General features: G+C 39.9%; 1 protein-coding gene across 1 annotated transcript; it reads left to right on the forward strand.

The window, feature by feature from the left end:
• The first annotated feature begins 925 nt into the window (after positions 1-925).
• LAPTM4A (lysosomal protein transmembrane 4 alpha) lies at positions 926-23,384 on the forward strand. The gene is made up of 7 exons (XM_006835260.1): positions 926-1,082; positions 12,201-12,321; positions 15,894-15,970; positions 16,074-16,196; positions 19,967-20,062; positions 20,604-20,702; positions 22,764-23,384. The coding sequence occupies exons 1-7, from the start codon at positions 972-974 to the stop codon at positions 22,836-22,838; spliced, it is 702 nt and encodes a 233-aa protein (XP_006835323.1). The 5' UTR covers positions 926-971; the 3' UTR covers positions 22,839-23,384.
• Positions 23,385-26,977: the final 3,593 nt, after the last annotated feature.

Here is a 26,977-nt window from a genome sequence, read left to right on the forward strand (position 1 = left end):
AAAGACAAAGGCAGAGTCTCATATAATCAGCTAATCCGTAAATGTATACCAGATTATACTTGGTTTTCCATTCAATACACCCAGCAATCTTTTGGTTTGTTTCAAAGTGTTTCACAATTTTTTCCCACACACACAAAAATCACTATGATTATCTGTAAAAACCTAGCAATTAAGCAGTTCTGTTGCTTTATCCTGTTTTTGTTTTCCACTTGACTCTTGGTGGCGACTTCGCTGGGTTGAATAGCATTGCTTCGCTCCCACCAACAAAGCTAGAGTGAAGGAGCGTGGAACTCTCAATCCTCTAAGGTAATCCACATCTTCTGCACAGAAAAAAGGAAATGTCCATAACGGGGATTCGCCCTGTCCCTTCTTCATAGGCACCGCCCCGCGGCCAGCCAATAATTGAGCGGCACACTGATGTCACGTGAGCACCAGTGTCCCATGACGACTATGAAATAATACGTGGCAAATACGTCATTTAAGAAAGTCCTTCGTGCACACTTTTTGCCACCTACCTCATTGGTTCTCTTATTTATTCCCTTAAATACCTCTTTTCTTGTCGGTTTCATCTTAGGCATTACTAGACTACCTCTAAACCAGTCCTTGCCCTTCTAGTAATAGTCAGGGTCCAGTAACGCTAAGGCAAGTTAAACTTCTGATTGGGCCTGAGTGCTTGTCAATCCCCAATCCTTTCCAATCAGGGAACGTGCCAACCTAACTTTTCTCTTAAATTGCTCTTCTATTGGTCTGTGTGCAGAACACAGTAGGCGGTTGTCGCGCGATAGCTGCGTTCGGTACTTATTGCGCAAGTGCAAAAGAGCTGTTTGGGACCAGGCAGGCTGCGGGCGAGCTGGCTAGCTGGAAGATTCCTTTTCTGATTTGGGTGACAGTGACAGCGCTATCTCGGTTCAACCGTTGAGTGGAAAACCTTTTACAGGGTCCTGGCCAAGAGGGAGGCCCGGAGATTCCCGATGGTGTCCATGACTTTCAAGCGGAGCCGCAGCGACCGGTTCTTTAGCACCCGGTGCTGCGGCTGTTGCCATGTCCGCACCGGAACGATCATCCTGGGAACCTGGTATATGGTAAGGGCCGGCGGGCAGACAGACGGGCTGGGAGCGGCGGGGTAATGCGCATGTGCGTAAAGGGGGGGGGCGGGGTCCGAAATGAAGACAGTGGCTGGTGTTACTGAGGCTGAAGTGCAGGGGGTGGGGATTGAAAATTATAGGGGTGATGGGTGGAGCGGGAAGATGTAACTCTGGACTGAGTCCAAGGACCTTGCGGGAGGAGAATGTGTCCGGAAATCGTAGTGGAGGGTGGATGGGAATGAGATCTTTCCTATGCAAGAATTGGAGGAGAAAATGGGTTTGGGAGAGGCCCAAGGTGTTGTGGGCATGGGGTAGAGGTGTTTAGAGTTTTGTGAAGAATTGTGGAAATTACCCGTTGTTTTATACTTTTCGTGATCTGTAAAGAGTCCCCCTCCTATGCATCCTGGGTCCTCGCTCCCCCCAAGGAAACAATAAGGAGCGAGTTTTGATGTTGCTCCCTAGTTTGGAAAACAAAAGATCCTCTGTAGCCTAGTTGTTTCTAGTTCCTGGGCCTTGTTTTGTTCCAGCGGGTGTCTTGGATGCAGGCTGAAAGGCATCTGTAGGATTCACTTGAAGGCGGTACCATTGGCCAGGGTTTATACTTGATCAGCTTTTTCTTGGTGCCCATTAAACGCTTGTCGTTCCAGACACGGAAGCTCTGTTTTGGTTGTATATGCCAGCGTTTCCTGGGTGCCAGGATCTGTGTAATTTTCTGTCATAACCAGAGTTTAGAATGTTATTGATAGGTGGTTCGCTAATATTTTTGTGATTTCTTACCATCACCAGTATCCATCCACATTGGTCTGTAGCTTTTAAAATGTATGATTCTGTTTAGATAATGCTGAAGCAAACTGTGGACATGGTCACTTTGGCTAACAATTTTGTGATTTTATTTTATGTATTTATATATATAGAGAGAGTCCTGGTGTGGCGCTGTGGGCTAATGCGCCAGACTGCAATTCGTTTGACCTGCGAGGTCGGCGGTTCAAGCTCACCAGCTGCTCCTTGGAAACCCTATTCAGGGTCACTATGGCTTGGAATTGACTTGACTGCACTTAACAACAACATATTTGTGTGTGTGTGTGTTCGGAAGTGGCTTTATTGTTATTTTACAGTTTTTGGTACTTACATGTTATGCAAAAGTTGTTATGTGCCGTGGAGTTGGTTCCGACTCATAGCGACCCTGTACAGGGTTTCCGAGGCTGAAAATCTTTACGGGAGCAGACCGCCTCATCTTTCTCCCGCGGAACTGCTGGTAGTTTCAAACTGCTGACCTTGTGGCTCGCAGCCCGATTCGTAACCACTACACTACCAGAGCTAAGAAGTGCACTATCACAGATACTCTTCTTGCCTTCTCATACTTGGTACTTCTCCCAGTGTCTTGAAGTCATTACTAACCATTTTGTTGTGTTGTTGTTAAGTGCCATTGAGTCGGTTCCGACCCATAGCGACCCTGAACAGGGTTTTCAAGGCTGTAAATCTACACGGGAGCAGAGAACCTCGTCTTACTCCCGTGGAGCAGCTGGTAGTTTCGAACTGCTGATCTTGCAGTTCGCAGCCCGATTCGTAATCACTTAGACAAACAATAAATGAGAATCATCTTCAGTAAGGCAGATAACTGTTTCATGGCCCAACCCAGGGGACCGCCTGATCTCCACATCATCCCTCAGTATTGACTGCCCTATTGTATTTTACAGTCTTACTGAATCAGTAAATATACATTCAAAAAAACCCTGAAATTTGTAAGCTTATTTGTTTCTTCATTTATTTTCACTTTGCCTGTATTCAAAAAATGGCACCTTATTGACATTTTATCCCATCTCCTCCGATGCCCCCTTTTGTTCTCTATGTATTTCAGCTGATGTGTAACGCTGGACATAGATCTGTGAATAATTAGCTGCATTAAACTACCTTGTTTTATTCATTTTATTAAGGCTGGATCTCCAGTTTCTTTTGTTTGTTCTTAGCTCTGTCTTCCATTCCCCTAAGTAATAAATTCATATCTTCAGGGTTTTAAACCACCTACTCAATCCTGCCTCCCTTAACCCCAGAAGATGAACTTCCCTTCTACTTAAAACAGAAAATAGTTCACCAGCCTGGAGCTCTCCACCTACAAAGTTAATCTCCAAGTTTCTTAGACTCCTTCAATCACAGAACAAAGGAGTTCTGACTCCTTCTCAGAAAGAAAATAGCCACCATCTCAATTTCTTTCGCTCATCCAAATGCAGTTGACCATGTTTCTTTGTAGTGTTTCCTAGGCAGATTTTCCTATACCGGAAAGCTCATAAAAATGAAAGGAATAGCAGTGTAATGTGGGGAGTTACAAACAGGAAAATGCCAAGTACAGGGAGGAAAAACTTTACTAAGGACATTTATTCTTGCAAGATAGGGAATGAGAAGGTTAAACATGTTTCCCATTTGAAGTTCTTGATGTGAAAATATGTCTCCCATCTCCCTTTTATCATGCCTTAATTTTTTTTTTAAAGTTTTTATTGCAACTTGAGTGATAGTTTACATGGGAGAACATCAGTGTTACACTCATTATTCCATTGCAATTATAATCCCGTCTGTGCATCATCATTCAACAGCATTTGCTTCTGTTCCTTCTGAGTTTTGTTTTTTGTTTTTTGGGGGCTGTACACAAAAATACTCAGGAATATATACTTATTTAAACAACCAAAGGGCACATTCTGCAAGCCTGCCTCCTGGCTGCCAGCACACAGCCTTTCTCTTCCCATGAGTCTAGAGTCTCCAGCTGCTCTCTCTCTCCATGTCCTCATCTCTTCCTCTGTCTCTTGTGTCACTGCTTCTCTGGATAGGGTCCCACATTCTGCTCATGCTCTACTCCCTTGATGGTCCTAGGGTCCTCTGTTCCTGGAATGTAAGGGTAACTACTCCCTCCTTTTTGTTAACAAAACTTTAACCTTTACAGTTGTGAAAGTCGCAGTTAGTCATGATAACAGTTACTCACTATTGAATCATAAGAATCTCATCCCCATCTCCTTTCACCAGACCTGTATAGACAAGATGAAAACTATGCCTTCCCCCACACAGTCTGAAACTAAACTCCCTCTTGAAATCTTGTAAGCCAGTCACTTTGTGTCTTTATCACACCCCATGTTAGGTAGCCAATGTCTAAGTTGCCTGTCCCTATCAACCCTGTATACCATGGGGATAGGATTAATCCTTGATGTGAAGACTCCTTCTCTCTCAGTTGGTATTTTGAGCTACTACATCCATAAGTATAGGTCAAGTACATCAAATTATAGCAATTTATACTTGTTTCCTTTATCAAAATTTTAAATTTTTCCTCTAGTCGAGTTCTGATCATCAAGCTATTGAAGCTAGGTCAAATGGGTACTATCTACAAGTTTCCATGCCTTAGTTTCACAATTTAAAAAAGTTTTTCTTTGTTACAGATTAGTAGACCATTGTAAGATTCTTAAAACAGTTCAATTGTTTTAAATCAACTAAGAGATGTATTGATCATCTATAATGGTGTTCTGAGGAGCTCTGGTAGCGTAGTGGTTATGAATCGGGATGCTAATCTCATGGTCAGCAGTTCAAAACTACCAACTGTTCAGTGGTAGAAAGATGAGGCTTTCTGCTCCCATAAAGATTTACAACCTTGGAAACCCTGTACAGGGTCACTATGAGTCAGAACCGACTCTACAGCACATAACAACAACAACAGTAATAGAGTTCTGATGTGGCACTGTAGGATAAGCACTGGACTGCTAACCAAAAGGTCAGCTGTTCAAACCCACCAGCTGCTCCCCAGGAACCTTATATAGGGTCACTATGAGTAGTAACCGACTCGATGGCACATTACAACAACATAATGTAGAAGGAGTTTTTGAAGGATACATAATAAGAATAAATCACAGGGCTCTGTCTCATTTTTGTTGCTTGTTTGTTTGTTTTATATTCTTGTTACCTGCCATATAACTCAGATGTTGCTTTTCTGGAACATGGCATCTGTCCTCAAGATCTTTGTGATATTACAGAGAACCAACATGGAACTTAATGGTACAGTCAAAATGGAGGTCCTCAGTAACATTACATTCTAATCAGGTTAAAGACTGGAAAAATACCACCGGCTTTATTGGTTAGAAGATTGTTGATGATGCTGATGACTTTCAAAAGTGTAACTTCAATACAGTAGCGATATAAAGACACAATCTGCCTAGCTGGGGAGACACATAACATATCCTTTAAAAAACAAGACTACCTAGGCAAAAGTGTAGTGTAATACCTCTAAAAAGAAGACTGGTCCAAACAGTGCAGTTTGTTGCCAGAAGCTTCCTTACTAAGAAAAATAATATGAGAATGAGTGAGGTAGAATGTCACTTTCCTCCCACATACCTTGTCAAAATATTATTATGTTTTGTTCCACTTGAGGTTGTTGTTGTTGTTGTAAAGTGTTGTAGCGACCCATAGCGACCCTGTGTGGGGTTTCCGAAGAGCAGCTGGTGAGCTTGAACCGCCGACCTTGCAGTTCAAACAGCTTTGCAGTCTGGGGCATTAACCCACAGCGCCACACCAGGACTCCTTGTGAGGTAGTACTTCTTAAACTGGATGGGAGAATGTTTATAATTTTCTTTAGATAGGATAAAGGCTTCTGAAATTATGAATCTCGCTTTGCTGTTTGGAACCTCTCCTGCTTGGCCTAAGTACAGGACCATTGTGTCTGATACAGTGTCATTGCTCCTGTCACGCACTTGTGCTCTAGTGTGTATGCTAAAGTATTCATTGCATGGTATTGAATAGTGCAGTAGGAGGTAGAGAAGCCAGAGCCAGGTGTTATATGCAGTGGAGGTACCAGCCCTGATGTGTTAGCCCTTGGCTTCTTCCATTTGAAAGAAACATGCCTGGTTTAATACATGGTATTATAATATGAAATTTCAGAGTGAGATTAAGTTTAAAATCTGGCATTCCATCACCTACGGAAACATTTGAAGCCAGATGATTTTACAGTAACCCTGTCTTATGTAGCATAAACTTGAATGCTTATTGAATGATGGAAAACAAACAAACCAAACAGTCCAAACTCGTAGCCGTCAAGGCAGTTTTGACTTTGCTGATGATGGTAGAAGGTTGGTAGAAGTTACAGAAGCCAAACTGCAAGCTAATCAAAGGGAAAAATTGAAGAAAGTTATGTGTTCTTCATGGCTGGTGATGGACAGCAAGAACACATTTTGAGCATTTGTAATTTTAGGTTTAATGCATGGTTTATTTTTCACCATTGTTTCAATCATAAGCAATTCTGAACTTAGGTAGCTAGCAGAGAGAGAAGCAAAGATAGGTTTCTTCACACTGTATTATTTTCTAGCCTTTATCTCTGACTACTTTTACGTTAAGGATAGCTTGTTGATATGAGGGGACTTTCTAGCCTTTATCTCTGATTACTTTTAAGTAAGGAAAGTTCCTGGGGAAATGGAATGCAAAGATTATGGAATTTTTCCATGAGCTTTTTTAAACCCCTTCATATTTCAGAGCTATTATCCTCTCTAGATACATTGTTTTGTACTCAGTGCCTATTCCTTCTCCCTGAAATGCCTTTGTCACTGTTTTTTAAAAACTAGCGTAAGGAAAACGTCAACAATATACAGAAGTAGAGAACTAGTATTAAAGAACAAAACCATTTACTCATTAATTTTCAACATTTGACCAACTCCAAATTGCTTTTTAGCACTTCATGCCTGATTTCTTGTGAAGCTTTCTTTGTTTCCCAGGCAGAGAGTTGTGATTTCCTCAAAGTGTACCTGGAAAGGTTTCTACATACAACTTGGATGGAGTCCTGGTGTGGTGCTGTAGGATAAGCACTAGATCATAAGGTCGGTTTGAACCTCAAGGTCGGCAGTTCAATTCACCAGATACCCTATGGAAACCCTATGCAGGGTCACTGTGTGTTGTAACCGACTCACCAGCACTTAACAACAACAACAACAAACTCGGATAGTACTTATTACACAGAGTATGATTATCTTTTCTCTTATTTTTCTCCCTACAAGAAGATGCCCTCATTGAGGGAAAATGGTGATGTGTCTTACTCTTTAAAATGTATATGTTATTGTTAGTACTGTCAAGTTGGTTTCAACTCATAGAGACACATACATATAGGGTTTCTGAGGAGCATCTGGTGGGTTTGAACCGCTGACCTTACCATTTGCAATCCAGTGCTTATCCTACAGTGCCACATCAGGGCCCCAAAGTGCATATTATTGTTGTTTTTAAGTGCTGTCAAGTCGAGTCCGACCTGTAACGACCCTATATAGGGTTTCCGGGAAGCAGCTGTTGAGTTTGAATTAGCGGCCTTGTTTTCAAGCTAACTTTTTCTGTCCAGTGCTTTAAGTGCCACATCAGCACTCCAAAATGTGTATAGTAGATAACTTACTAGAGAATTGGGAGTGGTCCTTAGACATTTGTTGAATTAATGGCCTTCCCAAACTAACAGGAATAACGCAGTTGTAACTGCACATGGTGGACTAAGTAGGATAAGCACTGGAGTGCGAACCACAGATCAGCAGTTCAAACCCACCAGCTGCTCCCGGAAAACCCTACACAAGGTCACTATGAGCTGGACTCAACAGCACTTAACAATAGTAACAACAAAACCACACATGACAGTAAATCTCAGAACAACTTTTACAAAATCAACTTTTAAAGATATTCAACCACTTTTGATCTTTATCTTGTGGTGGTTCTTTGCTGACTTGCTCCCTTTGTGAAACCTTTAATAGGATGCCCTGCAGCAAACATGCTCATCTAATTATGGTCCCAGCAGATACTAGATTATGGTGAAATATGCTGTGGGAAAACTAAAGAATTGTGCTATAAACTAGAACCTCCAAAGGGTCTTCTGGTGTGATGTAGCAATTAAATAAGAAAACAGGAATTGCTCCTTGGAGTTCTTCCATGCATCTGATCCTGTTCTCTATGTTGCAAGGAGACAAACCCATTTGTTTTTCAGAACAAACTGACCCTTATGTCAGAATGTTTATCCACAGTTTGGTAATTTGAGCACATTTTTCCTCATGCACATCTAAGACAGTTGTTGAAACACTTGTCAGCACTGGCAGTGTCTAATTTTTGTTGTTATTGGTGGTGGTGAGTAAAACAGCCATGTCTGCAAGTTTTGAGGCCTGTGTTAGGAGTTTCTAGGATTAAAATAACATGCCTGTTGATTTTGAAAAGACATTTAAATATGAAGATAAGTCAAAACGTATTGCTCCTGGGGTTCCAGTTCACACATGCACAGATTTATTCCAAACAGACGTGTTTAAACATATGTCTCTGGGATCTGACAAATTCTCTCAGTAATATACTTGTCTTAATGAGGCTTTCTACTCCCGTAAGGATTTACACCCTCGGAAACCCTGTACAGGGTCGCTATGGGTCGGAACCGACTTGACGGCACTTAACAACAACAACAAATCTCGTTAGGGTGCCTTCACAAAAAAAAAAAAAGGTCACATCAAACCAGTGGCTTCCAAGGGGGTCTGCTGGGCTAGTTAAATTTAAATTCAAGGCAGAGGTCAGTTTAGAAGGTTGTGAGGACTGTTTTGGAGATTTCCAAGGGATAATCTTGATCTATTTTCTTAAAGGACACAGGATGGTCATGGAATTTATGAAAATGTTTTAAGAAAATTGAAGCTGCATTGGTGAGAAAAAGGCCAGGAAAGTTGCACCGAGTAATTTTGTTTTTTTCTGTCATGAATCATGACTCTGCACATGTTCATTCTTCAAGGGGTAACTCTGTAGGATAAGCACTGGATTGCGAACCACAAGGTTGGCAGTTCAAGCCCACCAGCTCTCCGCAGGAGAAGGTTAGACTTTCTGCTCCCACAAAGATTTGCAGCTTTGGAAACCCTATTCAGGGTCACTATGAGACAGAACCGACTCTGTGGCGCTTAACAAGGGCTATCCTAAGAGAATTCCCTTGGGAAACTTTACTTTGTGTACCTTACAGCCCTGATCTTGCCCTTTCAAACTTCTTTTGTTTTCCAAACTCTAAGAACACTGAAAAGGAACATGATTTGAGTCCCTCGAGGATGCCAAAACTGCTGTTTTGAAGTAGTAGAAATTGAAGAGTACACAGGTTTTCAGGGAAGGGTTAGAAAAATTGGAAACGCCACCTTCAACATGTATACACCTAAATGTTGAGCAACAATAGCTTTATGTTTTGATATTTTTGTTTTAAAAAGGTTGCTATGGCTTTATAGCAATATTTTTTTTAACTTACCCTTGAAAAACCTCATTGTGCAGGGTGGGACTGGGAAGATGTGTACATAGTTATTATCCTCTTTATAAAAGGCTGTCAAAAATAGTGCAAACCACATTGTTTGACCCACTAAAACTGTATATTGTGTTAAATTAAATATAACTAAATGAACTGAATGAAGATTTAAAAAATGATTTGGACTTTAGTGAAGTAGCACTGAAATATATTACTACTGTTTTTGGTTCCTTTGGTTAGACCTGTGATTTATTTTGTTCAGTATTTGGGGATATGACCCACAATGAAAGGAAGTTTGAAGTGCTATTAAAACTGCTGTTGTTGTTGTTAAGTGCATCAAGTTGGTTCCTGTATGGGGGTTCTGAGGAGCAGCTGGTGGGTTTGAACTGCTGACCTCATAGTTTGCAGTCCAGTGCTTATTCTACAGCGCCACACCAGGACTAGAAGAAAATAGTGGATGAGTTTGTGATGTATCCGCAGAAGAGAAGAAAACAGGTTTTTATAAATCACTCATTGATGACCATACTTTACAAAGGAGAATTAAAGTAAATATATTTGGTGTGTCCTTTTCTTTCATTTAGCATTTGGATGTTAGTGGGTCTTTCTTGACATGAGATTGTTTTCTATACTGTGCAGAGCTTATTTTTAAAATTACTTTATTGTGTTTAGCAAAGAAGAGTTTGCTGAGTTGTTTTCAAACCTGATTTCAATGCACAGAATACGGGGGGGGGGTATGGAATGAATGGAATTTTTCCATGAACTTTTTCATAAAACTTTATTGTGAGCTGAGTGAAAGCTTACCGAGTAGATCGTAGAATTTAACCCATCACATACTTCATTTCATTTCAGTGACTGCATTCCCCTCAATGTAACACCGCTGGCCCTCCGTGACGTTTTTGAGAGAACAGTACAATGCTCTTTCTGTAGGTTTATCTAATTATTCATAATCCTTGTTACTCCAGTAGCTGCTACTCAAACTCCTTACACACACTGGCCAAATCCCATGGTAGCAAAATAATAAAATAGCTGTTAACTAGGGGTCCTTCTTGCAAATATGATTGTTTCTTTTACGTCCTCTCAGTAGTTGAAGGATAAAGTACTTCACCTTTAAGCAATGAAAGAAAAAGGGCACGCCACTGAACATACTTAGTTGGAAAATAAAGTATAAATATTTCACAGTAATCTCGGAGTGGTTATAAGTCATCATAGTGCTAAGAAGCAAGGTATCTTAAAAAAGAAGTAGAATTATCTTAAGATTGACTTAGATGGAGATAATAGTTACTTACTAATCCGATTTTCAAATGGAGGAAATTGAGAAGCAGTGTCGACTTGGAGGATGTAAGAATCCAGATCTGGAAAATCTTGACCTGGAAGCATGTAATAAGATCAAATTTTATTACAAATATATAAGGGCTTATGTTCTGGCCCCTGAATCTAAGTATAGTAGTAGTGGTGGTAGCTTAGCAGGAAAAGCACGGAAAGAATTAAGTGTTAGGCATGCAAACAAGTTACCAAACCATTGCAATTTCAGGCTGCAGTAATTGAAATGTGTTAGTTTTAATATGGAAACTGAAATCATTTTGTGTTTTGACCAAGCCTGATCTTACCCTGCCTGTATGAATTCTGATCCTAATTTGAATAGCCACCTGGGTGGTGGCACAAATGGTTGATGACTTGATGATATACATACCAACAGGTGATCATTCGGAAGAACTCCCTCAGAGGACAACAGGCCTACCAATCTGTTTCCATAAGGTCATAGTTTTGAGAACCCTGGGGAGCAGTTCTACTCAGCGCACATGGAGTTTTCATGAGTAAGAACTGACTTGGACAACAGTTTTAATAGAATATTGATCAAACCTGGGGCTTGCAAAAGCAAAAAGGAAATAGTCACATAACTTAGGAAACATTCTAGTTAGAGGAATGGTTTAAAGGACTTGGACAGTGTTTAAGGAGTCCCGATGGTGCTGTAGGATAAGTACTGGACTGCTAACCGCAAAGTCAGCAGTTCAAATCCACCAGTCCCTTTTCGAGAGAAAGATGAGGTTTTCTGCTCCCATTAAGATTTACAGCCTCGTGGATAAGCACTGGACTGTTAACCACAAGATTGACAGTTCAGACCCACCAGACGCTTCTTGTAACCCCTATTCAGGGTTGCTATGAGTCAGAACTAACTTGACGCCATTTACCAACAACAAACCTTACTTATGTAGGGTCATGATGAATCAGAATCGACTCAATGGCAGTGGGTGGGGACAATATTTGGAGGCATATGACAACTGTCCTCAGGCACTAGGGAAGCAATTGTTTGGACAGGAACAAACTTGTTCTGTGTTATTTCAAAAGATGGAATAAGACCAGTAAGTGAAAGTTAAGGGACTGAAGATCTTGAAAAGGCTTCAGAGCATTTGAGTTCAGTGCAAAAGGTCTTTATCACCAAATGGGGCGTGCTGTGGTGGGGTTGTAGGTTCTGATTGACAACTATATTGGCTAAACCAGTTTCTTCAAACCTAGAACTTCTGAGGTTGTTACATGAGTATATGATAACTCCATACATGAACAATTTGTAACAGTTCCCGTATTTTTAATTCTTGTCCCATTTTATTCTGATGTGTTGGTGTTGCCACAGAATCAAGCACCTTGTCTCTGAAAGGGTTAATATTAAGTTTAAACTTGAGCTTTATGAAAAATTTATTTTTAAACTGTTCTTATAATGGTAACTGCATGTTGTTTTTACTCCAATGTAGCCTCTTCTTGTTTTATAACTGTTTCTTCAAGTGAAGCATTTTTAAATATGGAAAGGCATCTAAAGACTTTGCAGAAGACTGCTTCCTGATTTGTATTTAATGTAATTGATAAAATGTGATCTCTCACAGGTGGTCAACTTACTGATGGCTATTTTGCTGACTGTGGAAGTGACTCATCCAAACTCGATGCCAGCTGTCAACATTCAGTATGAAGTGATTGGTAATTACTATTCGTCTGAGAGGATGGCTGGTATGTTTTGTATTGTAAAGAAAATGTCCCCTGCTAATTGAATATGTGTGTGTGTGTGTGTGTGTGTGTGTGTGTAAAACAAGGTACTTTGAGAGATTGTTCCATCTGCTAAAGGCAGGAAAGTATTTAATAGGATTTTCAAAGATATTCTGTAAAGATTACAACAAAAGGTTTCTAGCTAGAATATGTGTGTATTTTGTAAAAGAATATATTGTATACTAGTGACACTGTGTGTGGAGTTCTGATGTGGCATTGTGGGATAATGCTCTGGACTGCAAAGTCGGCAGTTAACTCACCAACAGCTCCCCAGAAACCCTATACAGGATTGCTGTGTGTCGGAACCAACTCAACGGCACTTAATAACAACAACCTTGACTTTATGAGATATCAGGAAGAGGAGCGGGGAAGACAGAATTGCAAAGGCACTGTAAATCTCTAAGGATCAGCTGGCAAATATAATTGAAGATGAGATTTGCTGATGGATCAAATAGCCTAGTACAGTAAAATAGAAAATATGAATGCTTTGAATACTTGGTGGGTTGGTTTTGTGCTGTGGAGTCAGTTCTGACTCATAGTGACCCTGCATAGGGTTTCTTAGTCTGTAAATCTTTACAGGAGCAGAAAGCCACATCTTTCTCCTGTGGAGAATAGCTGGTAGTTTTGAACTGCTGACCTTGAAGTTAGCAACCCAGCTCATAACCACTGTACTACCATTTGAATACTTAGTGATACCTTTTGCTCAGGGTTACAACTCTAAATCCATTCTGAATCCTATTTAGATGAAGAATATTTTCCTATTTAGATAAACAAGACTTTTGAGAATAGGGTTTAATATAGAGTAACCCTAGGACATTCACATTAATTGCCTTTTTAAACCTATTCCCTGATAGCATTATTTCCCTAGCATACAGGTGCAAAAAATTTTGAATTGAGTTTTATATTATAAATTATTATGGAAATTTAATATTTGGACAGAAATTTATGCATTAGACACCTTACAAGCAATTTAAATGCAAGTGTCATGATTAATATGATCCTTTCATTTTGTTTTCAAACAAGCAAAAAGGAACATATTAGAAACAACCCTTTTCACATCTGTTTGCTTTAGCAGTCTGTTTTTATTTAGAAACCAACAAGAACAATAAATTATACTTTAACTTTCGACAGCTGTTAGTCATGTCATGAGATTTTCCGAATTTGAATTAATTTCTAATGCCAACATTCCCCTTGCCGTGTTTCTTCTTAAATTTAGATTTATGCTTATTGAGATTCTTGTAGGTCTTTACACTTGGCTTGTTTGGGTGGAGCAGGAGGGATGAACTCATGAGTGTATTACATGAGTATTGTAATTACTGTAAAAAGAAATTAATGTAGCTATCTGTTCATTTTCTTTTTGTTGAGCCCTTATTCTTGTAATGCCAGCTGTCAACTGTGAAAATGAAAAATAATGCATAGTTCTTGATCATAGGGTTATAGTTTGTGGGTTGTTTTTTTTTTTGAAGTTGAAAATTTGTCTTTCCCATAGGTGTAGTGTTTATGGCAAATTAATTTCTGATTATTGTTTTGACAGCTAGTTTTAAATATGAGGCTTATGATTAGTTATTTTTAATTAGCCAAATAGGGTACAACAATCAATATATGAACTACTTCTCCAGTTATGAAACTGTTTTTCAAGCAGGAATTCCACGTTATTTATATTCACCTGGGGACAATTCAGGAAGAGTGGACTGTGAAGGGCTTATGGGACTTTGTGTAAACACTTGGGAGCTGGGATGGCTCTAGAGGAGGTTCCTGCATGTGATGGTGGGTGAAACTGCTGAGGTTCCTATCAGGTCATCTAGCCTTCATGTTTCGTACCCTTTATGGATTATTGATTCACAGATTCTGAAGTGTCTTGTGTCCCAAGCACTTAATGTGTCTCCCGTTTGTATGTCCCTATTCCCTCTCCCCCATTTTGCTATTCGTGTGCCAGTGGAAGAACTTCTCAAATACTTTACGAAATAGAAATAAGCCTACAATTTTCCATAACAGATTCTTGAAAGCTGATTATTGACATTATAAATTCTGCTTTCAAATTTGACAGATATCTGTCCTGTTAATTTCATATTTCATTTATATCTGAATTATTACACCAAATGGCTTCTGCACAGTGCAGCAACGAAGTCCTTTCAAGCTTTAGTATTTCGCTACCCTGTTTTCTCTAGGAAAATTTAAGAATGCTGTCCGTACTTGGAGCACAGTGGCTTCATACTATAAGCACTGGACTGTGAACCACAAAGTCCGCAGTTTAAGCCTGCCTGCTGCTCCATGGGAGAAAGATGAGGCTTTCTGCTCCCATAAAGATTTATAGCTTTGGAAACCCTAAACAGGGTCTGTATGAGTTGAAATTGATTCAGTGGCTATGACAACACTCTTAAAGAAGCCCTCTTGGGACTGTGGGCTAAGCAGTGATCTGCTAACTGTAAGGGTTGGCACTTCAAACCTACCAGCCATTTTCAGGTAGAAAGATGAGGCTATCTGCTTCTATAAAGAGACTTACAGTCTTGGAAACACGATATATATATATATATATACACTAAGAATCAATACAATGGCAGTGGATTTTATTGGTTAATTCTTACTTCATTTAGTGCCCTAAACTAGCAATACTTGTATTGATCAATGGTAAGATTTTACATATGTTCATACTATGTATGAATATCTGTGTTTCTAGTCACTTACCATTATTAATGCCCTTCAAGTTACTGATATCTATCCAGAGTCCCAGAATCAACTACAGATTTGTACAGAGAAACTCAACAAGTCAAGTGTGGTTTAGTGTTTATGGTTACTAGGGTGTTTTGTGAGAAAACTAGTGAACATAGATTAACAGGGAGAAAGAAATGGAGCAACCCAAGAAAGAGTCGAAAAGTGAAGAAGAAAATACAGCTGTCTAGCAGAGAGACCAGGGAGAAAAAATACAGAGAAATTCCTTTGAATGTTACTTTTTGGATGCAGAGGGAAATGGGTGAGATGGGCTTAATGGAGAGCCTTAAATTGCAGGGTTTATGTCAGGTAAGAGGTGGCCTGTATAGCGTTCTGTCTTTCAGATATCTGTCTTTTAAGCATATACCAACCTTTCCTCCACTTGACCTCTCTTCACCTCACAAGATCCAACTAGCTCTTGAGCATTTTTTTCATGATTCTCCAGGCAGAGTTAATTATTTCCATCTCTTGTAGTACTTACCACACTGGATTATAATCATCTATTTACGTATCTTCAAATTCTTGGACTTGTAAGGACAGAGAGAACCTATTTCCCTAGCAGAGAACTGACTCATGTGTCTTCTGAAATAAGTGTCAGTGAATTATTGTAGCAATTTAATAAATAACACCTTTACGTGAATTTCTATTGGTTTGCTACTAAAAGCTAAGACTTAGAATTTTTTCTTCTTTACTCTCTTGACCTTGTATCTTGGCCAATCTTGAAAATCTTTAAGCATTTTAAAGCTTGCTTTAAAATGTTGTGAAGTTTTGTGTGTGTGTGTGTATATATAAATAGCTTAATTTTATTTTTGTTTTTGTTTTCTTAGATAATGCGTGTGTTCTTTTTGCTGTCTCTGTTCTTATGTTTATAATCAGTTCAATGCTGGTGTATGGAGCAATTTCTGTAAGTATCCTATATTTTTGACTTTTCGGAGTTTGAGTTATACTAAATGGTTTGTAGCAGTTTCATGTATGTGATATGATGTTGTGGTTGTTTTCTTCCACAGTATCAAGTGGGTTGGCTGATTCCATTCTTCTGTTATCGCCTTTTTGACTTCGTTCTCAGTTGCCTGGTTGCTATCAGCTCTCTCACCTATTTGCCAAGAATCAAAGAATATCTGGATCAATTAGTAAGTGTGTATGCTAATAAAACTTTTAAAATAAAATATTTCTTAGAAGTAAAATACTTAATTTACAAGTCTGAGTCTTTCTTCAAACCCAAACCAAGCCTGTTGCCATTGAGTCAACTGCTACTCATAGCAACCCTCTGAGTCTGAGATAGATGCTGTCTCTTAACTACCCCAAAGTCACGACGTGTAAAGACGTTGTGTGTGATCTACTGAATGGAGCAGCAATAAATGAGGAGCTTAGAGTAAGGCCATATAATGGAGGGGGCAGGGAACACTCTAAACTGAAGTGGACATAAAGGTCTTCCACAGGGAATATCTGGAAGGACACGTGGGGCCCAGAGAGATGGATGGTGGGCAGGCATCCTTAAAGCATTGCTTGTCATTGGTGTTGTTAAGTGCTGTAGAGTCGGTTCCAATGCATAGTGACTCTGTGTAGTGTTTCCTAGATGCTGTCTTTACAACTTTTTCCTCACTTAGATATCATGCCTTGTCAGTTTTGCACACCACCAAATTATCTTTCGTTCACTCAGAAAGCATTTGCTGTTGCTCCTGTGTGTAAGACACTGCTAACTCCTAGGGGTACATCGGTGGAGCTTTCTTATAGTGAAGGAATCTGACAACAGTATGATAGATGTTTGGGAGGAAAAGTGACGGCTGGTTTGTAAGTGGGTATCACAAGGGTACCAGACTTGGGCTGTGGTGTGAGATTTGAATTGTCCTCAGAAGGATGAGTGGGAACTAAGAGAAGTGCAGAAGAAAATGGTTCAGGTAAAAAAGACCTTGAGGCAAGAAAGAAGGAGCATGGTATAGTTAGGGTAGTAGGAGGTGGTCATGGTGGCGGGCACACAGAGTGAACAGAAGTGGGGCCTGATATGATGGAGAGAGGAACCTGGAGGAGGCCAGGCCTGCTGTCTGGTCAGCCATAGGTAGAGCTTCCTAAGCACTGCTCTCTCTAACCATGTCATCTCTGGCTGAAAATGGCAAGTGGTGTCTTTGTTCTTGTTGTTAGGTGCCATCTAGTCAGTACTGACTCATAGCGACCTTTAGCACAGCAGAACGAAACACTGCCTGATCCTGGGCCAACCTCACTACTATTGCCATGCTTGAGTCCATCGATGCTGACACTTGGCCAGACCATCTCAGGGAGGGTCTTCCTCTTTTTCTCTGGCCCTCCACCTTACCAAACATGATATCCTTCTCCAGTGACTGGTCCCTCCTAACACTATGTCCGAAGTGTGAGAGACAAAGTTTGGCCATCTTGGCCTCCAGGGAACACTCTAGCTACACTTCTTCTTAAAATAGATCTATTGGTTCTTTTGGCAGCCATGGCACTTTAAGTATTCTCCTCCAACACCATAACTCAAAAGCATCAATGCTTCTACGGGCCTCCTTATTCACTGTCCAGCTTTCACAAGCATATGAGGTTATTGAAAATACCATGGCTTGGGTCAGATGCACCTTAGTCCTCAAGCTCACTTCTTGGTTCTTAAACACTTTAAAAAGGTCTTGTGCAGCAGATTTGCCTAATGCAATACATCATTTGATTTCTTGACTGCTGCTTCCATGAGTGTTGATAGTTGATCCAAGAAGAATGAAGTCCTTGACAACTTCAATCTTTTCTCCATTGATAAGAATGTTGTTTATTGGTCCAGTGGTGAGGAATTTTGTTTTCTTTACATTGAGATGTAATCCATACTGAAGGCTATACTGTTTGATCTGCATCAGTAAATGAAGTCCTCTTCACTTTGAGCAAGCAAGATTGTATCATCTGAATATTGCAGGTTGTTAATGAGTCTTCCTCCAATCCTGTTGTCACATTTTTCTTCATAGAACCCAGCTTCTCGGATTATTTGCTCAGCATGCAGGTTGAATAAGTATAGTGCAAGAATACAACCTTGTTGCACACCTTTTTAAATTTTAAACCATTCAGTGTTTCCATGTTCTATTCGAACAACTGCTTCTTGGTCCAGGTACAGATTCCTCATGAGCACAATTAAGTGTTCCGGAACATACTTTGCAATGTTGTCCATAGTTTGTCATGATCCACATAATTGAAAGCCTTTGCGTAGTCAGTAAGCACAGGTAAACATCTTCCTGATATTCTCTGCTTTCAGCCAAGATCCATTGGACATCAGCAGTAATATATCCCTTGTTCCACGGCCTCTTCTGAATCCGACTGTGGAAGTTCTCTGTCAGTGTATGCTTGCAGCTGTTTCTGTATTACCTTTAGCAAAACTTTACTTGCATGGGATATCAAAGAGATTGTCCGATGATTTCCACATTCCGTTGGGTCACCTCTCTTGGGAATGGGAACAAATACGGATCTCTTCCAATCAGTCAGCCAGATAGTTGTCTTCCAAATTTCTTGGCAGAGATGAGTGAGTGCCTCCTGTGCTGCCTCACTTTCTTGAAAGATTTCAATTTCAATTTCAGTTCCATCAATTCCTGGGCCTTGTTCTTTGCCAATTCCTTCAGTGCACCTTGGAGTTCGTCCTTTAGTGTCATTGGCTCTTGATCATATGCTACCTCTTGAAACGGCTGAACATTAACCATTTCCCTTTGGTACAGTGACTTTGTGTATTCCTTCCATCTTCTCTTGATGCTTTCTGCATCATTTAATAATTTGCCCAGAGAATCTCTTAATAATGAAAGTCGAGGCTTGAATTTTTTCTTCAGTTCCCCCAGCTTGAGAAATGCTGAGCGTGTTCTTAATGCCTTCTAAATAAAATCTTGAATCTTAGCATAGCATTCCTCCAGGAGCTGGTCCTATTCTTTTTAGTTAACAGAGGAAGGTTCAAGAACAGTCTTAGTCCTTAGGAAACTTGGATTTTTGGTTTGGTGTTTGGGTCTTTTTTTTTCGACTCTTAAAAATAATCATTTGAACTATCTGTGCATTTACTGCTTCTTTATGACAGTGAAAATATTTGGATCTTGGAGTTGGCATTTTCACTGAAAAGAGAGGCAGAAGCTAAAAATTAAAACAAATATGCTTTATAGAAAATAACACCAAAATGAAATTTTCACTCTCATAGACCTTTTGTTTTATTCCTTTGATTCCTCAAACTGGAAAAGGTTTCTCAGCTGGGAAGCTCATAAACCCTAAAATCTTTTGTGTAGCTCTTCTTCCTATTCTTGTTGACTTGCACACAGTAAATGCGTACTAAATATTTGAAAGACTATAGCTGATTCTTTACAGTAGAACATACTGGGATCTGCAATAAATCATGTAATCTTGTCTGGTTTTATAGCCATTGGTGTGCCTTCATTTTTACTTGTCTGCAGAGAGGTGAGACTGATATACTAACTTTTTAAAAATGTTCTCCCCACGTAGGACTAGTTGACCCATATAATTTACATGAATGTCAGTACCTTCTAAACCAGTGACTCAAGGGTCCATGGTCAAATATGGGGCCCAGTACAGGAGACAGATTTTTCCCAGAGGCCAGAAAGCTATAAAATAGTGAAAAGTAGAGAGACAGTGAGCTCAGTTTAGACAATTAGAAGTCATATGGGCATTCAAAGAGGCACATTAAATTACAAGTAAGAGTCTTACTTCCCACCCAAATCAAACCTGATTAATATAACAGCATACAATTGATGGTGATCAGACTTAGAAGCGTTTGGAGTTAACGTTAAATTTTTATTAGAAAATCAATTGTAACTTTGATGTCTTTGTATTTTTGCTTACTATGCATTTTTGTTATCACAAAGTACAAATGCTGTTCCTAAATTGTAGTTGAATTATAAATATATGTGTGTATTTTTTACAGCCTGATTTTCCCTACAAAGATGACCTCTTGGCATTGGATTCCAGCTGCCTCCTGTTCATTGTTCTTGTGTTCTTTGTCTTTTTCATCATCTTTAAAGTAAGTTGATGGCTAAATCTTCTGAAGGGCCAATTAGGCTGTCACACTGCCCATGTAAACCTTTGCTTTATCAAACCCTTCTAGGTTACAGTAGATTAACAATTTGTTGTCACTGCAGTTATCCTAGCACAATAGTAGAGAATGTCCTCTCTTTAGTTTCAGTGAGTGGTTGGAAATGTTAAGAGTTTCCTTAAGTATAAGGAACATCATTTTGATTTTGGACATAGTTCCTGATTTGAAATGAAAATTCCCAGTTCCTAAGATTCAGAAACAAAGCTTTTCTTCTATAGCACAATAGTTGACCTACTTCAAATTCAGCTCTGATTTCTCAGTAAAATGGTGATAATAAAACTTGTGACATTAAGTGAGAGTAAGTGTCTGAAAGGCGTGGCATTTACTCTGTCCAAATGGATGTCAGTTTCCGTCTCCATAGAGAAGACTTGGGAAAACATTATAAGTCACCTTAATTTTAGAGTTCTGAAGATAGAGCAGGTATCTGTTAAGTTTCTAGAATATATAAATATTGTTTTTACTCTTTCAGGCTTATCTGATAAACTGTGTTTGGAATTGCTATAAATACATCAACAACAGAAACTTGCCGGAGATTGCTGTGTACCCTGCCTTTGAAGCACCTCCACAGGTTAACTATTTTGTAATATATTAGAACTTCATTAGCCATTATTGATTACTTCCAAGGAAGAAGCTAGATCTTGCCTTTCTCTTTTATGCTCTAGCTATGATTTGGGGCACGGCTAGCTTTGTTTGGTTCAGCATTTTCCCATTTGGAGTCCTCGGTGGGTGGTGCCAGAGAGATCTGTGTTGCCTCTCCCTTTCATTTAGCTTGGCTATTAATGCTCGATTCATAAGTGGCTTTCCCAAATGTTGAGTTTATCAGGAAGTTGTTGTTGCTGTTGTCAGGTACCATCGAGTCGGAACCGACTCATAGCAACCCCATGCACAGCAAAACAAAACAATGTCCAATCCTGGGCCAACCTCACTACCGCCGCCACACTTGACACCATCAGTGATGCCACCTGGCTGATCATCTCGTTGGGGGTCTTCCTTTTTTTCTCTAACCCTTCACCTTACCCAGCATGACATCCTTCTCCAGTGACTGTTCTCTCCAGACAATGTGTCCAAAGTATGAGAGACAAAACCTAGCCATCTTGGCCTCCAAGGAGCACTCTGGTTGCACTTCTTCCAAAACAGATCTATTGGTTCTTTTGGCAGTCCATGGCACTTTCAGTATTCTCCTCCAACACCACAACTCAAAGGCATCAATTCTTCTACCATCTTCCTTATTCATTGTCCAGCTTTCGCATCCATATGAGGCTATTGAAAACACCACGGCCTGGGTCAGCCGCACCTTAATCCTCAAGCTGACATCTCTGCTCTTCAATACTTTAAAAAGTTCCTGTGCAGCAGATTTGCCCAATGCAATACGTCGTCTGATCTCTTTACTGCTGCTTCCGCGAGTGTTGATAGTTGATCCAAGAAGAATGAAGTTCTTGACAACTTCAATCTCTTCTCCATTGATAAGAATGCTGTTTATTGGTTCAGTGGTGAGGATTTTTGTTTTCTTTACATTGAGTTGTAATCCATGCAGAAGGCTGTGCTCTTTGATCTTCATCAGTAAATATTTTAAGTCCTCTTCACTTTCAGCAAGCAAGGTTGTATCGTCTGCATATCTCAGGTTGTTAATAAGTCCTCCTCCAATCCTGATGCCACGTTTTCCTTCATAGAACCCAGCTTCTCGTATTATTTGCTCAGCATACATATTGAACTTAACAGGAAGAGCAGACAGGAAGTAGACATGTTTGAACCATGCCAGTCTCAAGGCCTCTTGTTCTAAGAATGGCAGATACCAAAGGCTGAATCTTGTGTTATTTAAAAATCCAAGGGGTAGTTGATGTTTCTGTGTGGAAAATGCAAGGTGTTCCATGAGTCAGTAGGGGAGTCCACTAATTACTGCTATAGAATCTTCAATATTTTCTCAGGATTTCAACATGTAGAATGTATGTGGTCCATAGAGGGCTAGCCTGGCATCAGGCTAGAATGCTACTCCTGCCTAGCTGTGTCATTTATCCTAGAAAACATATATATATATATATATACACTTCCCTGATCCTTTGACTATAAACAAAAGGTTCTAATGAAATTCAGAGACTAGAATCTTACTGGGCACTTGCAGTAGCATGGTGCACATGTCAGGTGGGGCCCTTACCTATAGCCTGAACCCTCCTGAGCTGTAGTTGGCACTGGTCTTTGTCAGTCATTCTGAAAGAGGGGACACAGTGGTGTACACTGCCTGTCAAGAAATCTTTGCAGCTCGAGCAGAATTCTGCCTGCCTGCCTCTCTCTCTCCCTTCCATCCTCCCTTCCTTCGTTCATCCATCCCTGGCACTTTCGATCAGATAACTCATGTGCATAAAACATTCCTTGTTACTCATCCGTCTCTACTTTGAGGAACTGTTTTAGGTAACATTTTGTAAAGCTCTCTTCTGTAGGCTTATATTCCCCTATTTAAGGTGGAAATGGAATCTGGGTGTGTTCAAACGCAACTGCTTCTTGGAAAGGTCTCTGTGAGTCAGAACTGACTCGATGGCACTTAACAACAACTTAAGGTATAAAATCTCAAAACTGAAGTATTTCAGAAACAATTTTAAAGGAGAATTAAGTTTGATCTGTTTTTTTCTTTTAGTACGTTTTGCCAACTTATGAAATGGCAGTGAAGATGCCTGAAAAAGAACCACCGCCTCCTTACATACCTGCCTGAAGAAATCCTGCCTCTCTCAATAAACACTATACCAGCTTTTTGTCTTGTTTATTTTACAGAATGCTGCAGTACAGGGCTCTTCAAATTTACTTGATACAAAATTTGTTTAAGCATTTGTTTTCAAAATACTAAGGAGCTTTTCGGACATCTATTAGAAGTATTTTGTTGTTGTTGTCAGGTCTCTACATTTAAATAGTTTTTGAAGACAATCTAAATTAGGCCAGAACAGAGTGCCAGTGCCTCTGTTTGCCTTTGTGTCGGGGGTGGGAAGGGCTTATTCTTCACATATTTTCTTTTATAACTTTGCACTTTGTTTATATACTGGTTTGCATTTTGGTTATTAACTGCCTTGGATACTTTTCAAGAAGAAAGAATTAAATATTCAGGGTGAGTGAGTCGGTTATCAGAACTGAAGTTTTCCGTATGGAAATAGGAAAAGTATGTTAACATTTTGACTTGACTGTGGAAGATAATGGTTGCATGTTACTAATTTGTATGTGTTTCCACCTTTGTGATAAGATGCTTTAATAAATCTCTTAAGTATTTGTTGTCATTGTTTTATATGTATATATGTGTATTTAATTACCCTTTTAATTGAAAAAAACAAAAACCACAGTTTCTAGTAATTTGAGAGTATAATGCTAGACTTCTAATGAGAAAGTATTTCTTTTTTTTTAATGTGAAAGCATTTCTTTACGCTAGTAACTCTTATGTCAAATTACAGTAAAGGTATTTCTTAAATCACAGGCTGGAAATTAATAACTGATCATTTGATTTTTCAGAATCTTATAATTAATATAGCAAGCTATGTTTTTATGCTATCCTCAGTTAGTTAGGCAATAGATTCATGAGTCGTTGCAGTTAAATGCATCAGTTGACCTCAAGGGGAACCAAAAGAGAAAGCAGAAGCAAACTAGTTTTTAGACCCCACAACTTAAAATTTCTCTTGAGAATGTTCCACTGTGTTTCTTGCTAAGGATGCAGCATAGGTGGCTTTACCCATGGTGTGGCACTATAGGGTAAGTACTGGGCTGCTAACCGCAAGGTCAGCATTCCAAACCTACCAGCTGCTACTCAGAAACCCTCTACATTCTTACCTGGCTCCATGGCACTAACAACACATGTCACTAACAAGCACATAGATCTGATTTATGTCTCTAAAGGAAAGAACTATTTGGTGGCATCTCACTTTAATGAATACTTCCAAGCATGACCACAAAACAAATCAAAAGCTTTGTATTTAAGAAAGTATACCTGGGTGTACAATTCGTTTTCAGATTTTACTTATACCTTTATATTAGAACATTTCAGAGTCAGGGACTTCCCTGGGTTAGACCCACATTGTTCCTCTATAAGAACTGAAATGAGTTTCTCATTATAGGTCTCAAAAGTATGGTTGCAACCATACATTGACAACTGCTAGAGCTGGATTCAGAAGAGGACATAAAATGAGGGATATCATTGCTGACATCAGATAAAACTTGGCTGAAAGCAGAGGATACCAGAATGATGTTTACCTGTGCTTTCTTTATTGACTACGCAAAGCATTTGTGTGAATTATCACAAGCTGTGTATAGCGTTATGGAGAATGAGTATTCTGGAACACTTTATTGTGTTAATGAGGAACCTGTACATAGACCAAGAGGCACTTGTTAGAACAAGGGAGTACCAAATGGTTTAAAATTAGGAAAGGTGTGCTCCAGGGTTATGTTCTTTGGCCATACTTATTCAATCTGTATGCTGAGCAAATGATCTGAGAAACTGGATTATATGATGAAAAGTGGCATCAGGATTAGAGGGAGAGTCATGTGACTGCTAATGATGCAATCTTGCTTGCTGAAAGTGAAGAGGACTTAAAATACTGATGTAGACCAAAGACCATACATCCTTGGGTATAGAGTGCACCTCTATGTAAAGAAAACAAAAATCCTCACCACTGGACAAATGAACAACATCCATATGAATGGAGAAAAGACTGAAGTTGTCAAAGACTTCATTTTGCTTGGGTGAAGAAGCAACACATGGTAGTAGCATTGAAAAATCAAATGATGTATTGCAGTAGGCACATCTGCTGAGGAGCAAAGATGTCAGTTTGAGGACTAAGATGCACCTGATCCAAGCCATGATATTTTCAGTAACCTCATAGGCATGCGAAATCTGGACAGGATTAAGGAAGACCGAACAAGAATCGATGCTTTTGAGTTACGGTGTTGGAGGAGGTTATTAATAGCACCATGGTCTGCCAAAAGAACAAACCAGCCTGTGTTGGAAGAAGTACAGTCACAATGCTCCTTGGAAGTCAATATGACCAGACTGTGTCTCATACTTCAGACATATCAGAAGGGACCAGTCACTGAAGGATACCATGTTTGGTAAAGTGGAGGATTGGAGAAGAAGAGGAGTATCCTCAATGAGATGGATTGGCACAGTGGCAGCAGCAGTGGGCTCAAACGGATGCTGTAGGATAGTAGAAATGACCCATAGGATTTCCTAGTCCTGCTATGGCACTGTGGATTAATGCGCTGAACTAAGTTTACTTTGAACTGGAAGATCAGTGATTCAAGCTCATCAGCCATTCCTCAGAAACCCTATGCAGAAACCCTATGAGTCAGAACGTGATGGCACTTAACAATCTGCAAGGAGTCCTGGTGTGCTGTATGACAAAGCACTGGATCACAAGATGGGTTTGAATCGCTAGGTCAGCAGTTTAAACCCACCAGTCACTCCTTGGAAACCCTATTCAGTGTCCCTATGAGTGAGACCTGACTCGATGGCACTACATGCATAGTGGGTTACAAGTTGAACTGCTAACTGCAAGGTCAGCAATTCGAATCCACCATTCACACCACAAGAAAGAGATGGGATAAATACAACTTGACCTCTGCTCCAGTAAAGGTTGACAACCTCGGAAATGCTATAGAGGGTAGCTATGAGTAGGAACCAACTCAACAGCACACAACCACCACTGCTACCAATCTTTATAGGAGGAGCCCTGGTGTCACAGTGGGTTAAGTGTTGGGCTACCAATTGAAAGTGTTGCTGCAGAAGAATGATGTCTGCTTCCGTAAACATTTACAACTGTACGGTCACTATGAGTCAGAAGTGACTCTGGCAGTGGGCTTGATTTGGGGATCTTTACAGAAACAGATCGCAGATCTTTCTCCCATGGAGTAGCTGGTGGGTTGGACCTGTAACTACTGTGCCACCATGTTCTTTGATTCCTAAACTGTAACACTCCAGCATTTCTTCAAATATAGATCATGACATGAACAGACCCTTCACCAAGGAGGAGATCTGGGCAGCCAACAAACATAGAAGAAATGTTCATGATCACTAGAGTCCATTTGTTGTAAAGTGCCGTCAAGTCGACTCCAAAACATAGCGACCCTGTATAGGGTTTCTGAGGAGCAGCTGGTGAGCTTGAACCGCAGACTTTGCAATTCAAATGACTGCAGTCTGGTGCATTAACCCACAGCGCCACACTACCCATTAGAGAGATGCAAATTAAAACAAGATATCATCTCACACCAGCAATAACAGCAAAGATAAAAAAAGTTGTTGTTAAGTGCCGTGGAGTCGATTCCGACTCAGCTATGAACATTGATGTGCATATGTCTACTCGTGTTATGGCTCGTATTTCTTGTGGGTAAATAGCAAGTAGAGAAATTGCTGGATCATAAGGTATTTATATTTCTAATCTCCTGTTGTTTTGATTTGCATCTCTCTAATGGCCCGGAATATTCCAACTGTTTCCAAATTCTCTCCTTTGAGCTACTACATCCATAAATATAGATCAAGTTCATCTAATTGTAACAATTTACATATGCTTCCTTAATTGAATTGCTTTATCTTCTTTTTTCTGTGTTCTGCTGCTTCAGGCCATCGAAGCTAGGTCAAATGGATACTACCTACAAGTCTGGGTGTTTCTTGTGTTTCTCCCCTCACTTCGTATCAGCTGCATGCTTCACTCTCAGCTCTAGCCCTCTGTGGCTAGGTCCTTGACCATGGGCTCAGGAGTCCCCAAGTCTCACTACACTTTGGATAACCAGCCATTCCTCTTCTGTCTCTCATCTCAAGGTCAATGGGAGTCTATGGGATGTGGTCAAACTCAGCCCATATCGTCATTACTGCCTTTCCCC

This window comes from Chrysochloris asiatica, unplaced genomic scaffold, assembly GCF_000296735.1.
Source record: "Chrysochloris asiatica unplaced genomic scaffold, ChrAsi1.0 scaffold00016, whole genome shotgun sequence".
Taxonomy (NCBI): Eukaryota; Metazoa; Chordata; class Mammalia; order Afrosoricida; family Chrysochloridae; genus Chrysochloris; species Chrysochloris asiatica.